The sequence below is a fragment of the Kryptolebias marmoratus genome, linkage group LG1 (assembly GCF_001649575.2).
Source record: "Kryptolebias marmoratus isolate JLee-2015 linkage group LG1, ASM164957v2, whole genome shotgun sequence".
Lineage (NCBI taxonomy): Eukaryota > Metazoa > Chordata > Actinopteri > Cyprinodontiformes > Rivulidae > Kryptolebias > Kryptolebias marmoratus.
Window position 1 is genome coordinate 15832352 of NC_051430.1, and position 19528 is coordinate 15851879.

General features: G+C 40.0%; 1 protein-coding gene across 1 annotated transcript in view; it reads left to right on the forward strand.

The window, feature by feature from the left end:
• fam172a (family with sequence similarity 172 member A) overlaps window positions 1-16439 on the forward strand; it is a 143474-nt gene extending 127035 nt beyond the window's left edge. Inside the window, exon 11 of the mRNA XM_017427964.2 lies at window positions 13655-16439. Coding sequence (XP_017283453.1) covers window positions 13655-13815 — 161 coding nt within the window. The 3' untranslated portion in view covers window positions 13816-16439. The remainder of the gene's footprint in view (window positions 1-13654) is intronic.
• Window positions 16440-19528: the final 3089 nt, after the last annotated feature.

The window sequence follows — 19528 nt, forward strand, 5'->3', positions numbered from 1 at the left end:
CCACAATTACACTATAAGTTTATTATTATTATTATTTTGTGTAACCTTGCTTATTATGTGCATCAGTTAATTTAAAATTGTAAATGAGAAAAACAATTAAACTGAAGTAACCTAAGTGTCTGTGCTTCATAATGCAACTCAGTCAAAGCCATGAAGACATTAAAGACACTGATCACGGGTCAGTGTTTGCTGCTGTGATCTGGTATGTAACGACTCACTCAAGGCATCAATAAATATGGAAAGAAACCATAACAGTTCTAAAGTTAGTGGCACTCAGCTCCTTTCCTAACATGTTTTTGTGGCTGTGCACGTACGCTTGCAAGTTCCCATATGCTTAAATGTGTGTCTAGTATGGAGGTTTTGCTTGAGGGAGGCAACAGGACAGGGTTAGGGAGGGATTTAATATGCTTTTTAGCCCTTGGGGGGTTGTACAGTTGAAAGTCAATGCATGAGGCGTGCAGAATCACACCAGCCTGCATTACAGAGGGACTGGATGTGGTGAATAAACGGGAGTGGGAGGGGGGCTGCTATAAAAAGTGAAATCATATCACTTAGCAGCTGAGTGCAGATAAAGCTGTGTTTGAACTGGGAGGCATAAATTATACATTGTAAACACAGCATTAGAAGACCACGGCTCATTTAAATTATGACAGCGGGGTCCCCCACCACACACACTTTTCGTCCTCTCCCTAGTTCCAGCTGCTCACTTTTAAAATTCTCTTCGTTTTGCTTCCAGAACCTCAATCCTAACTTTCAGGGGTTTTATATTTCTTACTCTAATCCCTTTCTACATCACCTTCCTAAACAACAAACTCCAGCAGAATCAATGTATTTTGATTTCTCTTTAGAGACTACAGTTATTTTCATCAGATGTTTTTTTCTTCTAAGTTCTTTTAAGTTTTTTGACTCTCTGCTGGCTTGTGACTTCCTAGTAGCCTATGATCCACCACCCCTTAACAGCTTTCTGACAAAGTCCTCTGTGTGGTTTTTAAAAAGTTTGCATTTCACACTTCATGAATGGAGGACCAAATGAGGATAAGCAGGATGGAAAAGCTTCATTTGATTTGATCACAGTGTTGTGCACAAATACATTCAAATTACCACATTCATGAGTGGCATTAAAATATTCTGTGAATTCTGAAGTTAACAAGGTTGCTTGTTCTTTGAGGAACTTCCACTGAACATAGCAGTTCAACTCAAAATGGCAAAATAAACTTAGGACATTGAACAGCTGCATTAAACCTACAGACTTTTGAAACAAACTTTGCATATTACATACATAAAACAGCTGTGATATTTCACCTTGAGGGAAAGTTATTGCCTGTTGTATGAATGCAGCGCATTGGACTATAAGACATATACACACGTGAAGGTGTTCCTGTCTTTGTGAGGGCGCAGTCTTGATACAGTACCTGCTTGCATTTTACCCTTGCTTTAAAGTTTACTATAAAAACATTGAAAGCCCATTTCTTAATCATCAAAATGAAAGGCAATGCTGAGATGCTTACATCTGGTTCTGCCTGCACCTTGTGAGAGAAAAGGGTCGAGCCACAAAGTCTGTCCAGATCTTGGCTTGCTGATGGCAGAGAAGAGCAGAGGACAATTTAAGAAATTCCTTGAGACATTATACAGTTATCTTTTCTCTCAGACCATTGTGCATACAAGTAGCTAAAATAACAACACATATTATTTAAGAGTCTAGGATTTGTCAGCTGATGATGTGCTCACATTAAATGGGAATTTATTAAAATAGAGCATCAACCTCAAAGGGCTTTGAATGTGACCATGGTTAAAAATCCAGTTAATGGGTCATGTTTCAGTCTGAAATTCAGTTATGTTTTGCTTTGTGACAGGAACAACAGAAAATATGTGAATGAGAGCAGCTTAATTGTAAATTTGGCCACATTAAAATGCATTTTATGTGAACACTGTGAATGTGAAAAAGTGACTTTTATCTGTATCTATGGTGACGAGGGTGTGTAGTCTCTCTACTGGAGAAAATGGGGGCCGCTCTAAGGGTGCATTCACACCAGCCCTGTTTCATCTGCTTTAATCAAACTCTAGTTTGTTTGTCTAGAAAGTCTGGTTCGTACAATGTGCAATCGAACTCTGATGCGGACCAAAAAAGCAAACTCTGTTCCGCCTTTAAACCTAGGCCTGGGTTCAGTTGAAGTGAACTCTGGCGCGGTTCAAATGCATATGTGAATGCAAGCAAACCGGAGCATATATGTTCATTATTGTTCTGATTAAGAAAGTGTCCCGAAGCAAGTATTTAAGGACCCCTCAAATAATGACAAGAAAAACTTGAAAATTGAAAAATTGTCTCTATTGGTCAGGGTGATAGGTGTATATAGAGGTACATGAATTAAACTTAACCAAATAAAATATAAGCGTGACTCAGTCATAGACAGGTAAAATTATTTAAGTGTGTTAATTCATTACTCTGGTAGTTATTTATCATAGCAGCATCATTGTGTTCAAGTACCAGTGTTTTATGTCCAAAACTTAAGCTACTGTGAATATCCACTAGCATTTGTTGTTTCAGGAAAAAGTGCACTCTCACATATCAAGTAGTTTCCTGATGTGTTACTCTTTATATACTTGTAGTTCCTCTATTTTGAAGTTAAAATGAACATAGCTTGGTTTCTTTTGCTGCTTATCAACATGACTTCATTTTAGGACTCAGTTGATTTATAAAGACCATACTGGAGGCTGCAACCCCTCTCCCCTCTCAGTGGAGCGACATTAGATAATTATTCTCTTTCTGACTCACACATTTCGATGAAAAATGCATACAGCTGGGACTAGAAGCAGCTTATCAAAAGGTTAACTCTTCCCCACAGTTTTCTGCATCTACAAAGAGGAGCGTATCCAACAATAGTGGCAGCACTGGATGACTTTGTGTTTTCCTGCTGTTTTGTTTGGGTGTTTTCAGAATTGCTGTGGCTCAGTGCTTTGTTTCCTCCCCCCCAAAGTTAACTTTCAAGTACAAGCGAGCTGTTGTTTGTATTGTGTTCTGTACATGATTTATTAGGCAGCCATCTGACTGTGGATTCATAGCAAAATGGCTCCTACATGAAGAGGATGTGCATATGCAGAACACTGATAGTTTGTGTGATGAACTTGTTTAATTAAACACAAACATGTCAACAATTCTGCTTTTAATTGAATTTAGTTCATATTCTACTTTTGAAAACTTACAGTTACATGATCTCTCAAGCAAATATAAACAAAAGTGCTATTTTCAGCTTATGAATCAACACATATTTTTTAAGATGATCTAATGGAAATTGTGAAATAACATTTTTTTTCTTACCTCCACATTTTCCCATTACTTTCTGTTTTTTATTTCCACATTTGTACACACCTAAAGTTAACACGCACTCAGACTTCTGGCCTTATGTGGAAGGACTGCTGCCTGGGAAAGTGATAGCAAGTGAAAAGAAGCTCTGGAGAGTGAGTTATCTCTTTAGATGTCATTGAGGGGTGCCTCCTTTCTCTCCCTCTCATTCCCTCTATCATTTCCCTCTTTCTTCTCTTCTCTCTGTCTCCCTGTCTCTCTTGTTCCCACTTGCTCTCTCAAATCATGCTCGCCTCCAGTGGTATTCAGACAGTCCAAGGACAAAATAGAGATATGCTGGGAGCAATGGACTGTCCGTCCGTTTGTGTTTGTGTGTGTGTGTGTGTGTGTGCGGCTGGTGGGGGTTGATGTTAAGGCTTTGAAGCTGTTTTTGCCTTGTCCTAACAGATTGGAGGCTCGTCCCTCTCCATTTAACCCCATGATGCTACATCACACGCTTACACACAAACAGAGCACACTTATCAGGCTGCTGTGGACACACTTAACACGTTGCAGATTTAAGATTCACCTAGAGCTCCATGCACAGCTTGCTATTGTCGAGGTCATGCCCTTGTGTTTAAAGACTGTTCCATTTCTTTCATTTCATATTTACTGACTTGTCAAGGTGACTGTAATGGCATTAAATAGTTAATTTCCATAAAGATATGTAAGATAGATGTAGTTTTTAATATCAACTCCACCTGAGGAGCACCAGACTTGAAGTTTTTATATTACTAAGTCATGCAGTGTGTTAATGTGGCCTTGTCTTGTCTGAATAAACCAGTTTGAAGTGGATGGCCCCTAGGTCTGTGACCCTGAAAGAGGCATCAACACACACCTACACACATAATCAACCAGATGCATGACCTGTCTGTCTCATGCTTCACACACGCACACACAAAAATCCATCCTGGAGACAGACTTTCCCCCTCTGCTTGTGTGTGTGACGCTGCTGCTCTGCTTCTTAAGACAAACAGGGGAAATCCTCCTTGTCTTGCCCTGTCCATCACTGCCCATCTCAATATCCTAAGGCATGTGCCGGACTGCAAACCTTCCCTTCCCCTCCCCGGCAAGGCTCCAAAAACTAAGAGGTTTAACCGACACCCTTACAACGCACACACACACACATGCACAGGCCCCTTGGCTCCAGACGAGTTCCCCTGACGCAGGGACACCCTCAGGCAGGAAGTTTAAGGAGAGGTTTGTGGCAGTTCACTTCTGTCAGAACACTTCAAGTTTGACCCTCTCTTGACCAGGTGGCTTCCTTCTCCTCCTTCTCTCCATAAACAACCACATCCCCGTGACTGAAGGCACGCCGGCTCGCCAAGTGTAATAACATCACTCATGTTTTGATGTGAGGCCGAGCGTCTACGTGAGTCAGGGAGGCAGTGTGGTGCGAGAAACATTTCCTTCTGGGTTTTCTCTGATTGCAGGCAGAACAGATCTTTGTCAGGGAGGAAACTATGTTAACCTGTCACCTTAACAGTCTTCTCCACCCGCTATTTATCCACTGTGTGTCAAAACACACACACACCCACGTACACATGCACAAACATTGCACACACAGATACTCACAAAGAGGGGCTGTCCGTTGATCCTGTTGAGTGTGTGTCAGCTCTATTAGCGCATTCCCAGATAGGACCAGAGCACTCTTATCTGTTGTGACCCATTAATTACACTTTGTTCCATTAAGTGATCTATTTCAGACCTGCCCCACCCTCAACACCCACTCTTTGCTATCTCCACCTCTGGCCTGATCCTCCCCCCACCTGAACTGTCTCCTCTCAAGTGTAGTCTTTTCATCCACCCAACACACAGACTCACACACTCTTTGTATGTGTTGTAAACTTGCAATAAACAAGGTCACATGACAAGTAGCATTACATTTGTATAGCAGGTGTATCTGTATTTATCTATTCATGACAAAATGTCAATTAAGGCTCCGAGAGAACTCTCAGTCAATGGATTTTGATTTTTTTCATAACACACTCATAATTCAAAACAGCAGTTAAGTGTATTACATGTTTCTCATTTAAAAAAATAAAAAGTATTTTTAAAAATCCAATTTCTTTTGTCTCCATGTTTTGAGCACCTTGCCTGCTCAAGCTAATATGACCTCTTTGATTACCACTTGAGCTGACAATATCCACTCTTGCCTGCATTATCCTGCTTACATGGGTTTTAGAGATTTGTATTGACTGTGCATTCATATATGCTCCTGTTTAAATTTTAATCAGATAATTGCTGGTTGGCTTAAGAGGAAATGTGTTTAAATAAAACTGTGCTTGTTTACATCTTAATTACCTTAAAAGGCCCAAAATATATGTACCGTATTTTCCGCACTATAGGGCGCACTGGATTATAAGATGCACTGTCAATGAATGGGTCATTTTCTAACTTTTGTCATATATAAAGCACACCGGACTTTAATGCGCATTAAGCAAAACAAAACAGCCCTGTCTTTTCGGAGAATACTGCACCGATGTAAGTGTCAAGTATAAGTGCCTCTAACACTTGCTCAGGTCTGCGCGCCTGCGTGACACTACATAGCACGACTATAACTGAGCCTTAATGCTGCAAGCAGTGCGGCTTTGTAGTTTACCAAAGTCGTACTAAAACATTACAACTTCTTACATATATAAGGCACCCCGGATTATAAGGAGCACTGTCGTTTTTTTGAGAAAATTGAAGGCTTTTAAGTGTGCCTTATAGTCCAGAAAATATGGTACATATTACTATTATTTGTGGTACTTGTGTACATTCTTAGTTTAAAACAGTCAGGGCAAAATAAAAACGTGAGTATCTCTCTTATTTTAAATTTTTGAATTTATTTTTGAGTTTTAAGCTCTGAAAGCAACTTTGTGCTTATCTAATTAGGTTTTTTCTCTTTTGTTGAGACTGATTCTGGTAACACATAATGTCTAATCAAAAGATGTATTTCAGTAAAGTACTGAACTTTACAGTTGTTGCTATAAGGTTTTGTGTCTACTTCATGCTTTTTATCAACCAACCTTTAGCTTTAGAAGTCTAAAGCAGCAAGTCATACAATATAAACAGTTGCAACAAAAGGAAAAACAATCTGGATGATGGAATGAAAAGAAAATGAAGGACTTATTTAAATAATGTATAGCTTCATTTTACACAGTACATTTTCTCACAAAGCTTTGAATGAATAATATCTTTAGATACTTTGAATTTATTCCTTACATTGCACAAAGCCTGTAGTAATAATGTTAATGTCTGTGTTTGATTTCTCTTCAGAACAGACAGCAGGAGAAGGAGAGTTGTGTGTAAGGTGTGTGTTATCACCATAGCCTTGTGTGGGTGGGGTTTCTGTACTCAAGGCTGTCTATTCTTTGACCATTGATTCTATGGTCCGTCTTTCTTACAGGTACTAGGGGCTCCCTGACCCCTCTCCTCCTCTTCCAGGTCCTTTGTTACTGACTGATGTGTGTATGTCTGATATTGTAGAAGTGGGTGTTTTCTCTGCTTGGATTTGTCCCGGAGGTGAACAAGTGTATGCATGCGTGTGTTCCAGACCTCATTGTGTTAAAGTGGACCAGACGACATGAGGAGTGACTGTAGTATAGTGAAGAGCTGTAGAGAGTGTGTAATTTGATTATATAGTCTCTCTGTTTGTATGCTGGTGCATATTGGCATACCCGCATGAGTAGAGGTTCTGTTTCCACTCCACCTTGTCCATTTAGTGTTTGGCAAGGATATCTGTCCTGAACCTTGCCCATGCATCATGACATCTGTGTGCTTGTACAAGTTAAAATATATGCATGCATGCAGTGTCTTTGCCTATACTGTTTTTGTGGGGGCTTCTCTGCTGTTTTTGAGTCATGTTGAGCCTGGGCATTGAAATAGTAGTTCTCCACTGTCCCTCAATAGGGCAAGAACAAAGCCATGTCAAGCAAGTTAGCAACCCATAACTGCTTACCATTTGAGTCCCAATCAGTGGTGGCGCAGAAGGAACAAAAAGCTTGAACAGGGAAGTATCCCTGCATTACTTTATGTATGGTAATTCTTTATAGGCCCTGTCATAAATGTATCCACGTGAATTCACTTGATTGGGTTCTTTCTGTTGCATACCAGCAGTACACATTACTTCTTGAAACAAAATAATCCTATAAATGTAGACAAGCTGGGGTGGATATTTGCTTTTACAACCAGCCAAATAAAAATGAATTTAAGCATCTCTGTGGATGTGGTCCTCTTACTGAAGTAATGTTTTGATTTTCAGTGCTGAAGATAGTCCCACAGTTTCTCCTCCTTGGTGTTTTAGTAATGAGGTAATATTGACAATATCAAGTAATTTCATATAATCAGTGGAATTAAAAGGGTTTGTGCAATGGACTGTTTTGTTTTTCTTTTGTGTTTACTAAGCAAAGTGCCTAGTGGTTGAACTTGACAACACAATCTTCCCTTTTTACACTGGCAAAACAAATTTTTACTACATGTTTATTTTAAATAGTATACTTCACAGCACAAACATCACAGAAATGAAAGTAACATATTGAAAAGTAATTATAATGTAATAGGTCAGATTTATATTTAACTTCTTTCCCATTTTGGCAAAGACATTTCCTAAGGCTTGAATCTTGTTCTTCATATTAAAGTTGATTTGGATAAAAGCATCAGCTAAATGATTAATGGTAAATGCTATAGCAACGCAAAGACAACCACCTAATCAAATGAAAAAGAGCACACTGAACCAATTAATTTCATGACAAGGAAAGAAAATTATTGAGACTCGCTTGAAATAACACATTATATTTCATTTATTACATTAAAGTCAATGGTAATACTTGTATATTTCATCAACCCTTACTGAATGACTTTATCCTGACAAGATACTTTTTTACACCAACTTAAAAATCTTATTTTGTTATTTGTGCTCTGTTTTACCATTTCTATACCATATATCAATCAATGTGCAGCTTTTCTCTTTGTTAAATTCCACACACAGTTAGCTGAGCCAATTTTGGTAGGGCTGAGTAAAACAAGTGACATTGAGAGGTTCTGTGGTGGGGAGGGCATGTTTGGACTTTCAATTTTTACAGGAGAGATGAGAGGAGCATCTGACGCCGGTATCAAATAGCCTGTGCAGTCCTTGGACCAGGGTTATCTTGTAAATACTCTGCTCCAAGTCTATAAAAGCAAGTGTCTTTTATGATGGCCAAGGCCACTTTTTCCTGTTAAAATAAAAAAGCTCTCAGTCCAGTCTCAGTGCCTGGCTAAAGAAGGGAGAAGTTGTAGAGGATAGATGAAGGTGTTTAACTTGATGAGACAGGAGCAGCAATACATAAAACGTCTTTTGTGCAGAGCCCTTGTTGTCACAAGTTTCCCTCTCCATGGAGCATTATACTGAATGTGAAGTAGCTTAGGTTGTGTGATGATTCCAACCAGTTATTGTGATATTCTGTCTGGCTTCTCAATTGATTTTAGTTGTCTTTTTGTTTTTCTTAGTAAATACAGAATTCCCTGAGCATCCCCCATAGCTACTGATTCAGGATCCTCATCCCTGGATGTGTAATGAGTTCTGCCTTGTTTTTGTCTAACAACAACACGCAATAATAAGCAAAGCAATTAAAAGCAGGATGACAGAAATGTGAGTGTGTGTGTGTGNGGTGCAGACCCCACTTAAGCAAGCATTAAAAATAAATTTCATTCAAGAGGCAACAGTGGTGAAAATGATTTGATCAAATAAGCTTTTTTTTTTGTCTTGTTTGATGCATGTATGTCGCTCTTGTTTTAGTAAAAGTAAAGTAGTAAACGTGTGAAGGCTTGAGTTTATTGTAAATGAACACAGATAATTTAGCGTACCCAAAGTCTGATAATATGTTTTTGGTTTTTTTTCCTCTGGCTTTGATGCGAACATTGTCTCCTGGAGTGCAGATTGAAGATTAGTGAACGGGGTTAATTACATTTTTTGACTAAAGATGACATGGACACGTTCTGCTCTGTCGGTATAGCTGACCACCTGTCACCTGCCTGAGCTCTGTTTGACCTTGTCTTTAGTGGCAACACATCCCGCTCGCCTCAACAGACAGCCATGTGGGACTAAATGACATCCTTGACCTTTACGCATGTCTGCAAGCCAAGTGACAATACACACAACTGACTGCACATGTGTGGCCATTGCTTAGGGACAACTATACATCTAGGCACTAAGATCACACGCAGCATGCGCGCACAGACTGTGCAACATCTCCTTACACCCACCACAGAAGATCATCTAATATCGGAGAGTGTCAGGGGCGGAAATCTGATCATCTGACAACCAGGATACAGACAGCGATTCTCCCCCCGTTGATGCATGCAACAGATAGCTTCCACAAACAGCAGCTCAGCTAAGGTTACAGTCAGCCAAGGCCTGCGCCACAGTGCTCTCCCTCACATTGAGATAAAACAAAAGCTTAGGTTACATTTGATAGGAAATTGATAAGATAATCTTATGTTTGTGTGCTTCATTTTTTTAAATGAAATTTCTGAAAAAAGGAAATGAGAAAATGTTTTCTTGTCTGCAGTAATATATTAGTATCTTAGTTGTATATTAGCCCTGTCAGGTTTTCTGTATTTGTAATTTTTTGCTACATGATTATATCAATGTTGATCTTTTTTAATTGAAGTTCATTAAATATTTAACCCAAATGTCGGTAATTTTTTAGCGCCCATAATTGTTTAAAGAAATTCAGTTCACACAAAGAAAAGTATCATCACTTTACATTCCCCTTGCCTCAAAGTGCTCTTAATTTGAATATGTATTTATTATTATAACTGAAGCAAAGAGATATGCCCCCCTTCACATCAGTGTAATTATGAACAAAAAAGAATTTGATTCAAATAAAATAGGCCATTTGTACACAAGCAATTAACTGGTGCGGCTTTAAATAATGTAGCCCAGATGGAACCTAATTATAGTCGGCATGCTTTGATTTGCAGTTCCTGTCGGAGTATCACTCGGGGCGTCACTTTGGCTTTTCAGTCACCTAGCGTTTGTTTTGAAATTTGTGACAATCACAGCCGATTACCATTTGTAACAGCATGCAGCATTTGGTGCAGAGGGAAGAAAGCATGGCCCTTAGCTATGCAGGAGTTTTCTTTCCAGCTCAAAACTCTGCTTCTCTGTTCCTTTTACTTCACCGCACACAAGTGATTATACCTCAGTGTGTGTGTCTGTGTGTGTTTGGAGTGAGGGACTGTGAAAATATGAGTGTTCAGTCTATGTGTTTGTGTATGTGTGTGATCATAATGTTGTATCGCGGAGTCAGAGGAAGATCAAACAGTCAATCAATTACCCAGAGAGGGCTCCAGTGGCTGTGACAGAGAGGAGGAGGCTAAATACCCACGATCAAATGCTCCTCACTGCCTGTCACATAATGAGGCAGACTCACCGAGCTCAGACAACAAAATGGTCAACCACAGGCCACTACTTAAGCCCTCTATTAAAACTGTGTCATGACCTCTACAAGGAGCACATGACGGATCTCTCCCCCCAAAAAATAAAAAAAAATAAAAAACATTTTTTTAGTACCAGATCTTTTCTGCCTTAGAGTCAAGCATCTTTATGGAGCTGTGCATGCGCTGCCTGCCTCACCTGTCAGTTATCAGAGATTGTCATAAGTATTACAATCTGTTATCTCTACCTATACCCACTACCAATTACAAGGACACTTTAATAGGATTATATTGTTGCTTTTGTTTATTTAATTTCAATAAATCTGTTGAAACTATTACATACATCTTTATTCTTCCACAGTCAATACAAGAAAACATGAATGCACATAATACAAGCTTTAATGATATTTTATAGGATAGAAGCTGTAGTTCAAATGAAACAAAGCTTTTCTTATTAAAATCATATTTTGATTAAACATTTATTTATCTTTAATGGAAACGGCTTTAAACCCAAAAACAGCTTCCAAGAGGAGCTAAAACTGAGGTAAAATTGCCCTTTTAGGGCTATTTGTGGGTTGATTTAACACACGAGATACAGTTCGATAATACATCTATGACCTATGTATCGTTCAAAGATGTTATTTTGATTTGTAGTATGGTTGACGTCTTCTCATTCTTTCTCTAGTAATTAAGTTTCCTCTAAATCAGTGCCCATCTTGGCTTTAATAACATCCATGTGCCTGATCACACTTCTTCCATTAACGTAAGAGCGGACAGAAGTTATTAAAGGCCTGTTGACATTCATATGAGAGCCGGTTTACATCTGCAGGTGAGAAGGAACAGACTTTGTATCAAAGCCTCCACCCTGTAGGGAGAGGTGGAGCTTAGCGTTGGAGTCATCAGAGGGGCACTAGCTTGTCTGCATGTTGGCACAGAAACACCCTCGTGGTGACCCTCAACTGTGCTGGGATAGGTTGGAGAGGCTGGCGGCATGCTGGGGGAGTTCACCGCCAGTTCAGGGTGAACAAGTGAGCGCTGCGGCATTGATCTGCTGAGGGGGGAGAAAGAACAAAACAGAAGTTAAAAACGCTGAGGGAGATATCAACAAGAGTGAAGAAAATAGAGGTAAAAAAAAAACAAGATCACATGGCATCAAACTGGATATAAATGATAGATTAGAGGTGTGAGAGGGCTGTGTCTTTGTTTCCAGGCTTGGGTGTTATGATGAGCCCTACACAGGTAGCAGAGTCATTGAGAGAGCTGAGTTATTGACTACCATGATTGCCGGGCCAGTAAATTTGACCCTAGGCACTGACTGCCATCTGCTTGCTGTATGACTTGCTGTGCAGTCCCCTATCTCAGAAAGATCAAGAACCCCCCCTGTAGATGCTTGTGCACACAAATTGCACAAACACAAAACACACCTGCAGCAACTGAACCCAAATTCACTCTGGGCCCAGAACCTTACACCTGCCTCTGGTCTTACCATCACACCTACACACACACACACACACACACACACACACACACACACACACACACACACACACACACACACACACACACATACCATCTCCATTAATGCGTCCAAGCAGGGTTCAATCTAATAAACAGAAGGTCAGTGCAATGGTCATCTGAGGCCTGTCTGTAGTGATAGAACCTTTAAGGTGCTTCCTAATTGTATCCCTGCAGCTTTTTAGTTGAGATTTTTATAGCAGATGCAGTGTGTACAAAGAATGCTGAAAGAGTGGAAGAATAAAAACAAAACATATTTCTATTTGTACTAACGATTTGATTGTTCTTAGCTCCCCTCTGTTAACCTCATCACTTCATGTATTACTTTTTTTTTTTTTTTTGACAGTTTGTACCCTTCAAACCTACACATTTTTTAGCAAGAGAGTTTTTTTAGAGTGAAAATAATTATTTAAAAGAGAAAATAAACTCATTACAGCCTGTTTGTAATTGTTAAGCATCTTTGTGGAAAGGCTGTCTTAGAGGCACCTGTTAAGGGTTGAAACTTTTAACATCTCACAGGAAACCTGTTCTCTTAACTTAAGAACATAGGGTCACCTCAGTTTGGCTTTTCAGGTCCAGTTACAGTTTTGTTGCTTAGCGGCTAGCAGCAGAAACAAACCATTATCTGTTAGCACAGTATATTTACTGAGGATGACGATGAACTAAGAGCACAGCTTGTTTGCATCATAGACGCTCCTATGGAGAACCAACTTGTTGTAGGGTAAAACGAGGTGCCGCTAAGTTATCCAACTAAATATCTGGTCTATGATACCCTAACCCTAAGAAACCTGAGGCACATGTACCAGATTTCAAATTTCAGCGTGACCCCAACTTGGGAACTCGCTAACCTGAAGGAGGTCAGAAGGAAACCCAGCACTGTTGCCTCCCCCCCTCCACAACAGCCGGACCACCTGATATGTTGGCTAGTTGCATCTCTCCTGCTTCTGTCTTGCCTTTCCTCAGTCGGTCTTTTTGAATGAATGACTACCGCTCCACTGGTTTCACTTAGTGAGCCCATTGTGCATATCTCTGGGTTTGTTGGAACGACCTTTTTCCATCTCCTTGAACGTGCAGTGGTGTTGATTATCGGGTATCCACTTGGATAACATATTAAAGCCGTCCCGCTGGACTAACAGGTCAGAGGCTGCCATGGCTCTCACGAATAAGGCCTTTAGTTTGTATAGTGTAAAGCAGTTCACTGAGAGTACTGAGCTCCATGAGATCTACCTTCTTATCCAAAAGGGTTTGGTTATTTTTTGTTTGTCCTGCTTCCACAGTAGCTGTATAGTTTGCAGCACTAGATGTCTAATTGTTAGAATATCCTGCAAGATTTTGTTTGCCTGTAGTGTTGCGGTAAATAAATATCTATGTGTGTTTATGTGTCTTCATCTGCAGGCACAGAGAGGCACGAACTGACTTCCTGGATGAGTTTTGAATCCATCTTCAGGTTCTTCACTGAGGCCCTGAAGGCAAAAGAAGAAGAGGAGGCGGAGGAGAATGCCAAAACTGTCACCACACGCAGCAGCTCCTTCAAAAACAAACACCAAGATTTGTAGAAAACCTGTCAGCACTGACAACGGGCAAAAGATTTTTTTCAGAGGCGGGATTAGAAGTGGGAGTGCAGAAAGTGTCCTCTCTGTTTTCTGAAATTTCTTTTTTTTTCCCCCTCTCTTTCCCTGTAATGTCCCACCAGTTTTCCTTCCTGTCTCATTTCCCTCAGTATCAGTTCTCCCCTCGAGCCTTCTCCGGCTCTGCACTCACACCGTCGCCGTGTTGTTAAAGACAAGAGTGCAGGGTCACCATGTATACATCACAATAACGTTTTGCATTACTTCTAGTTGAGTGCCACTGTCAAAGCAATATGAGCCTGAGTGTTAGCGCTTCCCGTGGGCTGTGGCCTGGCTGTGGGTACGAGGCACAGCAGCAGAGATTAAGGCTGACAGCACTGTGCACAATGCACTGTGGTGCACCTCTAATTGTCCTGACATCAGCCTGAAGTGAGCTAATGCCCTGCCTGCCCTCCAGTCTGCACTGCTCAGTCTCTCCCCCCCTCGCTGTCCCTCTTCCTCCTGGTTTTAAAACACACATTGCTGAAATTAGCTTATGTGGTTTATCCTGCTAAAACTCAGTATCATTTTAGCCTGGCTAATGACCATGTTATTAGTTTTTTTTTTTTTTCCCCACAACCAGCATATTTATTTTTTTAACAAAGGAACTTGTTATTATTACTGTTTTATGGTCCATCCTGCACACTGTATTTAGCTTTTAAACCTGATTTTTCTCAGTTAACTTTGTAATTTTTAGCTTTGTCACAATCTTTTAAAAACGCTGCTCCTCTAATATTTTTTTTTTCCTTCAAATCTGAATAAGATTTGAAAGCAGTGTTTCGTAGATACCTCCATTTTTCTCCTTTTTTAATAAGTCAATACCTCACAAAGCAAGTGGGTGTTTACTTTTGGTTACCTATGGGGCTTATTTTTGAAAAGTTCGTAGAGTTTATAAAATTGTTTTTTTTTTTTTCTGTGTGATATCCTTAAAATTGATGTTTGTGGTTGATTGGATGTGATAAAACAAATAAAACAAACACAACCTGCTCTGAATATGGAAAATTCAGGACACTGAGAATATTTGAAAAAATCACTTAAAGCATCAAAATGGGTTTGAGGGATATCTCATTTTAACAGGAGCCAAAAGTCAACCCGCAACACTCATAAAATCCCAATATATCGCCTTACACATGTCAGGAAATCCAAGATTTCAATAATATTCTAAGCCAGAATGATATTTCCTGAGATGTTGAAGAATTGTAACATATCTTCTTTTTTTCTCTTTTCTCCAAAGTACTCTTTTTGTATACTTAGAAGTGTCAAAGTCAGCTTCCTGCTCAGCTCACATAATCTGACTGTGACACAAACATGATAATTTTTTTTTTCCATAAAGCTGGTCGCTTTTATAAACTGCTCAAGGCTTAATGGAATACATTTCTAATGTGTCATGGCATTGGTAAAAATTCAAACTGGATACTGAATTTTGTGATACCTTAGACACAGTCACTTCTTTTTTTCTTTTTTTTTCCAGCATTGTAAAACTTGCACACTGTGAAAGCCCTGCTTCTTCTTCCACTCTCTGTGTCTATGGTTTAAGGCATTTGTGGATTATCTTTCTGCTGTAATGAGACAAATGCGGCTGATGATTGCGGGCCTAATTTGCTTTTAATTTGATTTTGATCTCTCCAGGTTTCAGCAAAGAAGTTGGCTTATTATTTGAAATTTGATGAGTTTCATTTTAAGATATGGCTCCTCCTGTTATGTCCTTTTCAGCTACAATCAGTTAATTTTTCCACTCTGGATTTTGTATATTGTTGCCTTAGGAATAAACAAAACTCTCCTCACTGTTTATTTTTTAATATCCAACAAGCCATATGTGAACAGAACTGAAGATCCAAAGCACAGTCACATATTTTTTTCTTTAATCGTTCTAGAAGAGTTTATATTTTGCTGATAGTTTGTTGCCAGAGCAACAATCAATTGTATTGATTGCTTGCAATTGTTTTATTGAAGTTTAAGCTTTCGCGTTTTCCAAAACTTAAAGTCTCTTGCCTGGTCGCATATTTTCCAAAGTGTTGTACTCTTATTCTATATTTTAATTTAAAACCACTGTCTAGAATTATTTCAACACCTTTGCTGCAAAGTAATTACTTTTTCCTTTTCTTGACTTCATTTTTTTTTGTTATTAACCTATTAAAGCAAAGGTAATAAAAGGAACTCTGCAGTTTTATTTTCAAACTTTTCTTTTCGTTATTGATGTCTTTCATATTCATCTGATCTTTTTTTACACGGTTGTCTGCACAGGGTTTTGGAGATGAATAAGAGACAAGTGTAGCAGTGAAGTGGAGAAGAAGTGACCGGAAAGTGTGAAGTGAGCCTGGATAGATGAGACAGTGGAGCAGCCTGTGTAAAATGAGCTGGATCATTGTCTCTCTGCAGCTATAGCAACTATCTAACCACCTTTTGTCAGGTTTCTGAATTACTAAACCTTTATTTTCTTTTTTTTTTCTTCATTCCGGTGTTGCAAATTTAAGTTAGGAAATAGGTAAAAGTTTGGAACATTCTAAAAGTCGCATCTGTAATTTGAGTATCTTGCAACAAGCGTGTCAAAAATAAAAACTAATACTCTTCTGTCTCTTTTCCTCCTCTCATTTAGTCAAACTGAGCTCCTTTTAAGTCGGCCTTAAGGTTTTACAGCATCATTTGTTTTCACACGCTGAAACCGATCAGGTCATTAAACGCCCCCTCAATAAATCTTTAGAAATCTTTTCCATTAACCCCCCCGAACAACAGCGAGTGGAACCAGAGGAGTTGGGGGGGGGGCTCGCACAGCGTCAGGCCGCAGATTAAAGAGAGTCATTCAGGCGAGACCCTCCTGCTTAAAATGTCCTCAAACTTCAGTGGGATACACAGCAGATATAACTCTAGAACCTTCAATTCTTGAGGTCCTCCTACCTCCACACACACACACACACACACTTCCATTTTTAATTAAACAACCTGCCTTCTGTCCACAGCAATGATATGGTGGCATCATAAATTCTGACCTCCAGTCAGCTCTCATCAAAGGTGGCCGATAAATAGTGGAGACAGCGGGGAAACGTTGCATTTTCAAGCAGGGAACAATTTGCAGTCTGTCAGGTGTGGCTATTTTACACATTCCACGGTAATATCGGAGGTTGTGAAAAATAAGTGTAAAGTACCACCCACCCCCTTGCAGTTCAAGGAAGAAAAAAAAACTTGATTGTGAGGTGTTTGTTTGTTTTTTTTTTCTTATTTGACAGGAACTATCTGATGCTGTACAGACTTTGGCTCCTGTAACCAATCAAAGAAATCTGATCAGAAGTGATGATCTGATTCTGGGTTTCAGTTTGACGACTCCAAACTACTTCATAACTGAACATAACAGCAGATGTGTGGCTTTCAGATAAACAAGGGGGAGTCTGTGCTGTAGTGTCAGCTTTGGGGAGGGGTTATAGGGTGGAGACCATGACATTTTAAAGAAAAAAAAAAGGAGAAGAAGAAAGTNGGGGGGGGGACCCTCCTGCTGCCACAAGCTGATATTTCAATTTTTCCTTCAACAGAGATGTTGTCACGCTTGCTTGCTCCTGCATGCCCACTCAGATGTGCACACACCGTCCCCGCAGAAGATGAACTCTCTCCAAAGGAAGCAGGCATTAAGTAAAGTTGGAATGCCACCCCTTCTGACAGGCCCCCCTCACACACACACACACTCCTTCAGCACTCTCCGGCGGATCACTGTCAGATCACTATTTGCATAATTATATGCTCAGCTCAGAGGAGAAAACTAACCCCCGAATTTTACGGGTCATCAAACTGCAACAATCAATGTTTTATCGGGTATACCAAGGAAAAAAAATATCTTTAACAATCACAGAAGTGGGACTTTCCTTTATTCTCTCCCTCCATCCTTTTCTCTCACACACACACCTCCTCTTTTATCAATTCAATTTCATTATTGGCATGACTGCTTATCAGAAACAATATTTCAAAAGCAAATTTTAAAAAAAGGAAATCCCCACCCCCTTTTTCACACACACCTCTCCAGAAAGAGGAAGAACCTCACACACTTTTTATCACTCTGAAATACTTTTTTAAGGACTTGAAAAATATAGGTGCGAAGCCCAAAGTTGCATCCAAGATTGCATCCTTTCTCCCCTTCTACTTATTCTGCCCCCCCTCCTGATCCACTCTATAGTGTTATCTGCACAAGAGGTGTTTAATACCGGTGTGCAGGACTGCTGAAGCTCAGTCTGTTTCGTTAGACATCATTACATATTCATTGACTTGGAGAGAAACCATTTAATCCAGTGGAAACAACTCCTCTTCAAGTCGCCTCTCTGCTCCCCTGTTCTAATAAGGGCTGAAACGCCACTTGGAGGGTGGAAGGAGGAGGGGGAGGGGGGTCACTGTCATCAAATTTAGGAGAACTGGGTTTCATTTTGCAAGGGCAAGGATGGTGCTAAGTCTTGGAGGGCAGGTGCTTCAGGTTGGCCTGTGAAGTCCCCACAGAGGTTCCCCGCACATGTTCTGTCTGTAAATGATGTGGCAATCGCCATAAAACTCAAGTGTTTGCATTAAAACAATAAATAAATTTTAAAAAATAATAATAATAATCCCCAGAAAAGTGGATCTTTTGAAACTAATGACCTGTTGCCCCGCTTTCAGCTCCTCTTTGAACAAATAGAGGCACTCTTGTAACTTTAACATGTGCTGATATGCGGAGCAAATCATCTATTCCATCAAATATACAATTCAACAGTTCACCCAGGAAAACTGTACAAGTAGACGAGTTAATATTTATATGTATATATATAAAAGCCTCCAGAGACCAACATCATCGAGAAGCTCAAAGCCCCAATAAAACCCAACATAATCAAGACATCCTTGTGGTCATTTTCTTTTCTTGGCTTAGCTGTCAAATACTTTCAAGAAAGCCCTACATCAGCAACACACACACATGTGTGAGTGTGTGTGTGTGTGTGTCCTGGCATATATAATAGTCGGATTGTGGGACAGCTGTTGGCAGAGCCGTTTTACGGTGTTCACTCCATTTGGCTTTAATAGCAGCTTTCAGGCGGACCGCTCCTCTCTCCCCTCACCGCCTCTTCAATTACACCTCCTCTGATGCTTTGCTGGCCTAAAGAGCGCAGTTAAACAAGAAAGGAGCAGAAGACGAAAACGCACCCTCTGAAATGCAATACATGTGAAGAGCGGGCACTGTGCGTTTTAAGTTTTAGGGCCTCGTGTTCACGATGAGTCCTCGAGAGGCACGGTGGGGCAGGGAGTGGTGATGGAGGGAGGAGAAGCTGGGGGGGGGGGGCTTTAACTGGGCACCGATGACTTCCAGTGGAAACTGGTCATTTTGGCTCCACGAGGCAGCCCGTGAGCTTCTGATGGGGCCTTTCTCAGGAGTGAGACACGACTGATTGTCTGACACCTATCAGATCATCGGTGTGTGTTCCTTAACGCGCCAAATATTTCACCAAATATCGGCACTTTCATGTGGATAGGTGTCAGTCACTCAGATTTCCTGATTAACAACAACAAAAAAACTTAAATAAGTGGCCCTATTCAAAATACAAAAACAATTAAAGTCGTGGCAAATCATCAGTCGTTTTTAAAAGAATCATTAAATACACAGCCTGGTTGTTTTTGTTCAATTTTTAAAAGTTTTCAAAGAAAAAAATGTATTAAAGTT